The sequence below is a fragment of the Triplophysa rosa genome, linkage group LG14 (assembly GCF_024868665.1).
Source record: "Triplophysa rosa linkage group LG14, Trosa_1v2, whole genome shotgun sequence".
Classification (NCBI taxonomy): Eukaryota; Metazoa; Chordata; class Actinopteri; order Cypriniformes; family Nemacheilidae; genus Triplophysa; species Triplophysa rosa.
Genome location: NC_079903.1, coordinates 19262494 through 19273021, shown reverse-complemented (window position 1 = coordinate 19273021; position 10528 = coordinate 19262494). Strand labels below are relative to the sequence as shown.

At 36.1% G+C, this 10528-nt stretch overlaps 1 protein-coding gene across 1 annotated transcript; it reads left to right on the top strand.

Moving 5' to 3' along the window:
* The first annotated feature begins 7665 nt into the window (after nucleotides 1–7665).
* On the top strand, nucleotides 7666–10509 carry farsb (phenylalanyl-tRNA synthetase subunit beta). Its single transcript, XM_057350566.1, has 11 exons — nucleotides 7666–7777; nucleotides 8163–8218; nucleotides 8527–8681; nucleotides 8799–8874; nucleotides 8999–9114; nucleotides 9223–9373; nucleotides 9453–9561; nucleotides 9660–9730; nucleotides 9811–9872; nucleotides 10072–10123; nucleotides 10444–10509. The coding sequence occupies exons 1-11, from the start codon at nucleotides 7720–7722 to the stop codon at nucleotides 10507–10509; spliced, it is 972 nt and encodes a 323-aa protein (XP_057206549.1). The 5' UTR covers nucleotides 7666–7719.
* Nucleotides 10510–10528: the final 19 nt, after the last annotated feature.

Here is a 10528-nt window from a genome sequence, read left to right as displayed (position 1 = left end):
GTCTAAAAACACAGACGAAGACCAACATATACGAAACGCGCTCTGTAGAGCTGTTTGTCCGTTAGAGCTTACTGTACAAAACATGGCTGCGCAACATAACAAATTCGATGTAGATAGGCCCGCTCCCTATGTAGATACAACTGGTTTATTCTAAGGTAATAAAAACATAACTTTTCATTACGTAATGTTTTTATACACATCTAAAGACACAGTTTTGTATGTTATATTGCATTTCTGTTAATAGATCATACAAAACATCCCGCACTGTACCTTTAAGTGTAGAAGCCATGTGTTTGTTGGATTATTACCATTTGTATTCCATAATTAAACTACAAACATAAACTATAGCTAGTAAAATGAAACTATGGTATTTTTAGTTGCTGTGGTTTTACTAAAGATTATTAATTGGAGTATGGTTCCTATATATAGAAATATGGTAAATTTGTGGATACGTGGTTTTACTGAAAATACCATCCCTGCTGAAGAAAAACAATGCATTTTTAAATTAGAATGAGATTTTTTAATTAAATTTCTCTTTGTAGTGTGTTTTGGGTTTTATTACAATAGGATTTACCATCCCACCAATAGAATCCATCACATACAAGTAGACAACAAGTAGTACAATTCCCATTATAACCATTAAATCCATTACATTTTATGTTTATTTTGGGCAGGGTTCTATTGTTTTTATTTCAACAGGAATACTTCAACTATAGTTACTTCAGTAAAAAATCATTCATTTTCCAAATCGCTTTAAATGATACAGCAGCAGATCAGAAGTTAACACGCACGTGTAGCCAAGGTGTATGTGAGCTTATTTACCGTTTAGCCTTTGCGATCATTTTCATGACAATGTTTCTACGATCTTTGACTGATCGTAACCCACAGATGATTACACCACACTTTATCATCTGCCTTTTTCGTCTTTTATTGTTCTATTTGCCTTTTTAGAGCGCTATCAACGGTGTAGCAGCGCCTACGTTTACATTAGTTTAGCGGGGAAGATCCCAGAGTTGCCAGATTTGTGTTAAAAAAATCTGCCAAATGGCCATTCAAAGCTTGCCGGAAAACCGCGAGCATAGAAAAACTGAAATACTTGGCAACAGTAAAAGGTCCTGGCAGATCGCAAGCCAGATAAATTGCGCACACAGGAAAACCCGCTGCATAGAAACCATTTTCTACTTTGGACCTTTTTATAAACGTAGTGGAGTAAAAAGTATGATATTTGTCTTTCAAATGTAGTGAAGTTAAAGTACAAGTACTCAGAAAAAAATAATACTCAAGTAAAGTACAGATACTCAAAAAGTGTACTTAAGTACAGTACTCGGGTAAATTTACTTCGTTACTGTCCACCTCTGAGGGTCACATATAGTAATTTGATGATAATATGTAAATACAAATGATCTTGTAGCCTATTTTAGCCTACTTGTAACGTCAGTGGATGTCTATTCACAACATTTTAAAAACAAATTGGGGCACTTATTAATCAAGGTGTAGGCACACATGCTTTTGCATATTTTATAAGAGATCTATAGAGGGTCATGATGACTATAAATGCACATGTAAAGGACATCACTAGTGGATGTCCTCTCACAACCTATTCACAACAGGGTATAGAATTACATGAGGCTAAAAGTGAAAGTAACAATTATACATGCATGAACTGTTGATATCTACACATGTATCTGAATGCATTTTTAGGAAATGTTCTGTGACACATATTTTTACAGATTCATGCCGTCCTACCGGGACTATTTACATTTAGTCATTTAGCAGACGCGTTTATCCAAAGCGACTTACAGAGAGGTCAGGGAACAATTAGCGATATGTCATACAGGAACAATAATACAATAGGTGCTAATACCAAGTTACTAGTTTCCACAAAAGCCAGAACAATACCTGTTGAGAGCAAGAGAGAGGGTTAGTGTTTTTTTATCATTTGCCTGTCAAGTATTCACAGAAGAGATGGGTTTTTAAGTAGTTGTTTGAATGTTGTGAGAGATGTGGTTGACCGGACTGAGTTAGGAAGAATGTTGTGAGTTGGAGTTGTGCCGCATGCTCAGTGAGATAGGGTCTAACCTTTCTAGTGTTAAATAAGGAAAATCGGCATGACCGCGTTGTCGGCCGGCTATCCTGATTTTGCCAATTGACACTGAATGAAGCGTCATCTGTGTGTTGTGTTAGGGGCAATTCACATTTTGCGTCTTAATCATCTGTAGGTGGCGCCTGAACTGTTCACCGCCATGAAGGAAGAAGCACTTCCGATTGTACAGGAGGTGGAGAAATGTAATGTTCACACATTAGCACACTTTTTATTGTATTTACAATATTATACTTTCGATGTATTTCTCATAAATATACTTCCAATGACACTTAAGTTTACTTGACTTCTACTGACAGCAAAGTATATTTGCTCGACACTCTTTTGATGGAGATAAACTCTACAAAAGCATCATGGAGTATTCTAAGTGTTCTTGACATAGTTCAAGTGTTCTTCTCTTTTGATCAAATACACTACTGTCTTATAAATGTACACATGTTCAAGTTTAGTAATAAGTTTAACTTTGCGCTAGAGTGGAGTAAATAAAACATGTGTGAAGCTGATGTTTGTGTGTCTTGCGTTTTCAGTTTACAGTTTTAATCTGGGCCCATGTCACACTTTAACCAGAGCTGTGCAGAGACGAATAGACAGCCTGAGAGAGCAAGAATATGCGAACACTCTGTGGGGAAGACTGAGACGCTGGTTTCACAGATTCATATCGCTACTCACGCGAGACACTGAAGATGATGATGATGACACTGAAGATGATGATGACACTGAAGATGATGATGATGACTCTGAAGATGATGATGATTATGACACTGAAGATGATGATGATGAGACCGACTCAAACCCTGAAATACACAAAAATGTTTAACATTATTATTTAAACTATGATTAAGACATTAATTCTTTACTATTATATGTATTGCTAATGATATTTTAATATTTCAAAAAGATACATTTTATTAGTAGTAGTAGTAGTAGTATTTTATTCCTAACAATATAGGCTAATAATTACTATTTAGAAGATTTGTCTTATATTTTAGATTCTTAGTATTGCACTAGTATTGCATATATCTCTGGGCATCTTGTTCACAGGACTAAAGGAGATCCCAGGTATACTGGAAAATGTCATTCACTGTCTAAAAAGGTTTTAGTTCTGAAAAGATATAAAATAAAAAATATTTTCTCTGAAATGTGTATGAACTTTTGACTAATACCGTATAAAAAGAACCGAATTGAAATAAAATGAATAATACATTAAATTAAAAGCGTTACCTAACATCACTCTTAATATTTTATGTTCAGATATGTGTTATTTCATCTAACGTGTTGAAGAAATTAATGAGTTTCATTTACGTTACTGACAAGATTCGGATGTATGAATCTTGACAAACAGCGACCTCTGTCGAGACACGGCAGTAGCCTACTACGTTCTGAACGGATCTTGTGAAAAAATCCACTTGTTTTATGTCAACATTTACTGTACGCTTTTTTATTGTAGCTAGTTAATATAAACCATTAACACAGATGAAAACAAGAATGTGATTGGTAAAAAACAGGTTCGTAAAATTAAACGCCTAAATAAGCTCTACTGTATCTCACGGGTCAACGGAAATGGTTTGTTTTCATCATTTTACATCTATGAAAGGGTACATATAAGTGTCAAAAAAATGATACCTTTAAATATACACAACATAAAGTGAACTGAACAATTTCTACAGGTTATTTCTTACGGGTGTAAAAGTCTTACAGTGTGCAAACTTGGCTTATTTACATTTAGCAGGTGCACACACTTATTCTCTGCACATTACGGCCCACGAGGAGGGAATCCTTCTCTGGTGGGGGGGAATCATTGACTGTAGGGTTCATTGTGGGCATCCCCCAGCAGGACGTCCTCCATACATTGGGTTGGGGCATCATCCGAGGGGGCACATTTGGAGGCGGCATGTTGGGACGGGCCATAGAAGAACCTTTTTTGTCAAAATGGTTCTATAAAGAACCTTTAACATCCGAAGACCTTCAGTTTCAGAAAAAGTTCTTCATGGCAAAAAAAAGGTAAAAAAGAGATGGTACTTTAAAGAACCTTTGAATGGTTCTTTGTGGAACCAAAAATGGCTCTTCTATGGCATCGCTACGGAGAACCTTTTAAGCAGCTTTATCTTTAAGAGTGTTGCTTCGGATAAAAGCATCTGCCAAATGCTTAAATGAATATTTTTTACAAACGACTCGAAGGAAAAAACAAATGTCTCCATTGCCATTGTATCCACCCTACTGAAATGGTCATTTTGGTGTGTGTGTGCAAGGTAGGGTGACCCCGGACTTAACCCAAAAGTTTAAGATTTTGTTTGTACCTGGTCATTTAATTATATCTTAGACACAATCACACATTTGACCCAAAATCTGATGCTTATTGTAGTTTGTCATAAATGAAAGATCTTTTTCTAAAGTGCATCTTATTGTAATGTTGTACCCAGACGCATGGGCTAAGACCCTAAAACTCACGTGTCCGTGAGGTCTTAAAAACTATTAAAATTTGATAAATAAATGAGAAAATTAAGGCCCTTAAAAAGTATAACAAGTCTTTGTATCATCTTCTCATATTTGTCCAAAGAGGCCATATGCTAAAGTTTGCCTGAATTTAATTATTGCGTATAGGTGAATAGTGGGAGGTCCATTTACACCCGGATGTTAAACAACATCGTTGACTAATGGGGATATGCAAGTTTTCGTGCAAATGGTTGGAGGATAAAGAGTTGAAACCATGGCTGAGGGCCGTCTCTGGGATTAACCACCTTAAAAAGTATTACATTTAGCTCCATGATTCCTGAAAATACCCTGTCACACAAATAAATGATGCTGCAGAACGACGCCATCTAGTGGCAGATGTTCACTATGACAGTGTCCAGATGCCAAATATGAGACAAATACTGTATACTCTCTCTGGATCTACTGGTCAGAAAACCAACACAGGTACTTTCGAGTATGGCGAGTTATACTCAGCACATGTATAACTATAAAACTCCTACCTTAAATAGATACAATGAATAAATAAATCTTCGATTTCCTTTTTTAGACGAAACATCAGCCTTAAAGTATATGTAAAATATAATACAATAATGCTTACTGGTCACATGTGCATATTCAGGATGTTGTTTTACTTTAAAATACATCACATAACACAACGGGTTGAACAAGAATTTGGACAGTTTAACCGAACCTAAAAGGCCCGAAGGTCTTCATAAGATAAGAAAATACCAAATGATGGTCAAGTCAGTCAACTACAACTTTGCAATTTAAACCACTTTAATTCTTCACATTTACTATGTAAATGCTCTCCTGAGTTTAATCATTAGTACTTTTATTTTATTAAAAGTACCAACAATGTTTTGCCTTAAATGTGTCTTGTTGCTTTTTTAATCTGTGCAATGACATTCATATATTAAAACATATATTTTAATTGTATTAATGTAGGGCTTTTTTTGTGCATCCTTTTTTTTGATGAACGAAACTTGTATTGTTATTACTAAATTGCAAGAGCACTCGAGTTAAGCACAGATTCAAAAACTCTTAACATTTATTCACTCACAACACCTTGGTGTCTTAACGCTCATGAGAAAACAGACTGATGCGTACAGACGAGTGAATGAGAACGACTTCAACAGGAAGCTGTCACAAGTGTCATCCGTGAATATGACTTCAGTCTCTTCGGAGCTTGCATTAGTCCAGTTGGTTGTACCGATCTGATCACACAGCAAACATCTGCAGATTAAAATAATTTATTCGTAATGTAACGTCCACTTCTATCAAGTGAATAATAGCCAATCTAAATAATGTTTGTCGGTTGTCATTAAATTCTGTTGCACTTGATAACACGTCTTGCATGTGTATAGACACTGAAGCATGTTTTGATGTCACCCACTCCAGTTCCTCCTAGCCAAGATCCTCCACCAGTTTAACCTGGATTATATAGCTAGGCTGACTAATAACTCAGTTGGAGATGGTCGAAAAAAAGACCAGGCAGCACCGGTGACTCTACAGAAACTGTTATCACCTCAAATATCTGACATTCACCAGTTCTGCTGATAAAAGTCATGTGCAACTGTAGTTTTCCAAAGTTTCCAACTTTAGTCTTCAGCCAAACTGGCAGATGATTTGGCCGACTGGCAGCAGCTTTGATCTGAGAGCACCAGGAACTAATGGTCATTCTGAAACAGCTATATTTACATTTCTGCTGATACATTTAGTGCTGGATTTGTGTTTTTAAAACAAGCATAGGCCAATGGATAACAGGCTAAATATACAAAAAAATGAAATAAAGGACTGTTTTTTATGTTGAAAACATTTGGGGCAGACTGTCAATAACTACAGACAAGAATATTGAATTGACGTGTACTTGCAATGCAGTCACAAAAATTTGCGGCTTATATTTTTGATGCTTAAAGGTATAGTTCATCCAAAAAATGAAAATTCTGCAGAACATGCAGTGAAATGACATGACGGTGGATAAATTACTACAGATTTGTTTATTTTAGGTTAAACAATTGCTTGAAGGGACAAGTACTTATATTAACATTTAATTTACATTTCTATTACTTTTGTAAATTTGTAAAAAGGAAAAAACTGCAATGTTTCTCCACCATGTAAAGTTGTTTTATGCTTGCTTTTCTAATTTTGTATTTGTTTGTTAATTTCTGTATTGCAATGAATCCAGTTACTTCTGATGTAATTAAACTAAATACTGTGTGTAATATATGTGTGTGCATTAGTGGAATTGACATCAAAATTCAAAATCTGTGCTTTAATGTATAATTCTCACATTTGTAATACTTTGGTCAGTTAATTATACTACTTTATGTAGTTTTATATTATTTATTTGAATGATTTAAAAGAGCCGTTTCATGTCTGAATCATTTAAATAATCAAGGTAGGATAAAGAAAGTAGTTAGTAATAAGTAATTAAATACTTTTTGGAGAAAGTAATTTCTACAGTAATCTAATTACACTATTGAATATGTAATTAGTAACTACTAGTAATTAATTACGTTTTCAGAGTAACTTGCCCAGCACTGTTTATCATACATAGCCTACATGTGCAGCCTTATGCATCACAAAATCCACAGCCATAATACTGATAGGGGTTTTGTCTTCTTTGTGAACATTTAAACCGGAACTGGTCACTCTGATGGAATTCACATAGTCATTGAAATATTTATTTCTGAGAGATGAACTAGGATTCAGCGATAGTTACAGGATTTTGCCCTTAATCTGGTCCATTTTTTTGAGAAATGCTCCAAAGCGACTGATCTGACAATAAAACACACAAACATTGTAAACAATGGTAAACAGCCTAAAGTTTAATAAAACGATTTTATTTGGCAAAAGATAGTTTGATAACACTTTACAAAAAGGTTGCATTTGTTAACATTCAAATGCATTCGCTAACACGAACTATACTTCTACAGCATTTATTAATGTTCATGTTAATTTCAGCAGTTACTAAAGCATTTTTAATTTAAAACATTTTAACTGTTAACATTATTTAATGCTGTATTCTTTTATTTTGTAAAAGGTCTATTTTTCTTTTTTCTCTCTGACAGGTCTCTTATTTTGAAATATTCGTGCGGCGCTCGGCTCTTCGGGACTGATCGGAACCGGGGTGATCAGCTGCGACCATGCCGACTGTCAGCGTGAAGAGAGATTTGCTCTTTGAAGCCCTGGGGAAAACATACAGTACGTGTTTTATCATAATAAATGCCTAATAACTCGTTTGTTTCGCTCTTGATCGTCGTAACATCGCTTAACGAGTCAGTATTGTGATTTGTGACACAAAATAAATGAACATTATGTGTGTGTATTTGATCCAGTGTGTCGCAGCGATTGCATCAGATTCAGATTATTACGAGATTTAAATGACTTCAGTTAAAGATTTTGTGTAGTATTTAAATTGTATGGCTCTCCTGTCAGCTTTTGCTTGAATGCGTTACGTTCTATGTTTGAAAATGAAGTAAATATTATTCGTCATTCATTTGAAAACCGCTGTCTTACTGAAAGCACGTTGATGACGTAATCACAACGCGCCACAAACACTGCTCTAACAAAATTATTATTTTTTTAGCTGATGAAGAGTTTGATGAACTATGTTTCGAGTTTGGACTCGAGCTGGACGAGATCGTAAGTCGAATTTTATAGGCTGAAGTGTAAAATGAGGTTTATAACTAAACACATAAGGGGAAGTGACAATACTTTACAAAAAAAAACCGAACACATTGTTAATGTACTTAACAGGGTGGATACATACAATACATTTTTTAATATTTTTTAACAGTTATTGAGCTATAAAAAAGTTACTTATTCATGTAAATCGTATTTATTTAATAGACAACTATTTACATTTGTACAAATGTATGTATCCATTAACATTGACCTGTTTTTGTTGTCATGTGCATTTGTCTATACTGTGTCCTGATTTTAATGTCTAGACTTCAGAGAAGGATATCATAAGCCGAGAACAGGGCGATCAGAAGGCGGAGGGCGCGTCTGATGTTGTTCTGTATAAGATCGATGTGCCAGCCAACCGTTATGATCTGCTGTGTATGGAGGGTCTGGTCAGGGGTCTGCAAGTCTTCAAAGAGAAGTACGACCAAGTGCTTGTAATCAAGTCATTAATGTGATTTTGCATCTCAATTTAAGACGTTTTGAATAAAATGTGTGACCGTACAGGTAAACAAGATGATTGTGTGTGTATTTATAGGATTGAAGCTCCCCGGTACAAGCGGGTGAGTCCAGCCAATGGGGGAGAGCCTCAGCGTCTGGTCATAACTGAGGAGGTGAATGATTTATATTTCCATATAGAAGTGTATTAAATAATCTGATACTATCAGAAAAAAACCCTTCAGCTGGATTGAAGTACTGCTGATTCTTATGTCACGTGTTCCTCACGTGTCTGTGTAGACGGCGTCTGTGAGGCCACACGCCGTAGCAGCCGTGCTGCGCAACATCACGTTCAATCAGGAGCGATACGAGAGCTTCATAGAGCTGCAGGAGAAACTTCACCAGAACATCTGCAGGTGTGGGAATACTTGCTCACGCTCAATTCTGTTGAAATCTTTCTTCTATTTGTGTTAGATTATTCTCCAGCTCGATGACTCATCACCACGCCTCTTCTCCTTTTTAAGGAAGAGAACTCTTGTTGCCATAGGAACACATGATTTGGACACCATCTCCGGTCCATTCACCTACACGGCCAAACCGCCCGGAGAGATCCGCTTCAAACCGCTCAATCAGAGCAAAGAGTACACCGCCACTGACCTCATGAGTTTCTATAAGGTGAGCTCTGATTGGCTGCTGTCGGCTGTTTAATACGTATTTGTCAGCCGCTAAATTGAACATCTTGAATTTATTTCAGACCGACAGTCATTTGAGACACTACCTGCACATCATAGAGAATGAGCCTCTGTATCCCATCATATACGACAGCAACGGAATCGTCCTATCAATGCCTCCCATTATCAACGGCGAGTCCGATACACAGATCGATGAAAGCAGACATGATAAACACACATTTTAGGTTTGATTTATGATGTTGAATTATTTTCCTCGTTCTGTATCTCAGGAGACCACAGCAAGATTTCATTAAACACAAAGAACATTTTTATTGAGTGCACAGCTATGGACCTCACAAAGGTAAGCAAGTTCTGATCATGTTTTCAGACCGGATTGAATACATGTTGATGGTGGTGATGATGGTTTGTGTGTGTTTGCAGGCAAAGATTGTGCTGGATATGGTAGTGACCATGTTTAGTGAGTACTGTGAGGAGCCGTTCACGTGAGTACTACACACACACACATATTTAGTGTCAACACTTGAATTAATATAGAAGTTATTGTTTACTTCTGTATATGCATTAATTAGAAGCATTCATAATAAGATATTGTCCCCATAGATTGTGTTATTTGTGTATTTCCAGTGTTTACTAATGTATTAAGTGAACTAAACCGATGTCCATTTTCTCTTTTATATTCAGGGTGGAGGAAGCAGAGGTTGTTTGTCCAGATGGAAGATCATGTGTGTATCCTGTATGTATTCAACTTCAGTTTTTGCTCTAAATGTTATCACAACGAAGTTTAAAAAATCAACAATAATTCATTTACAAATACACACAAATTCATAACCTAATGAAATGCAAAAACGTTTATCTCTTTTATGGTTGACATCACCAAGCACTCCTCCTTTCAACCTCTCCTCCTTTAACCTTCTTTTTGACAGTCCAATCCCAATAAAATTAATTTCAGATTTTCAGAAAGAACAAATCTAGTCACTTGAAAGAGCAATGTTATCTCATACAAAACTAAGCCAAATGTTTGGTCATTTGCTGACTGTCCACATTTGTTGGTAGGAGCTGGCTTACAGGACAGAGACACTCTCTGCAGACTTCATCAACAAACAAGTCGGGATCAAGTAAGTGTGACGCACGAAGCGTG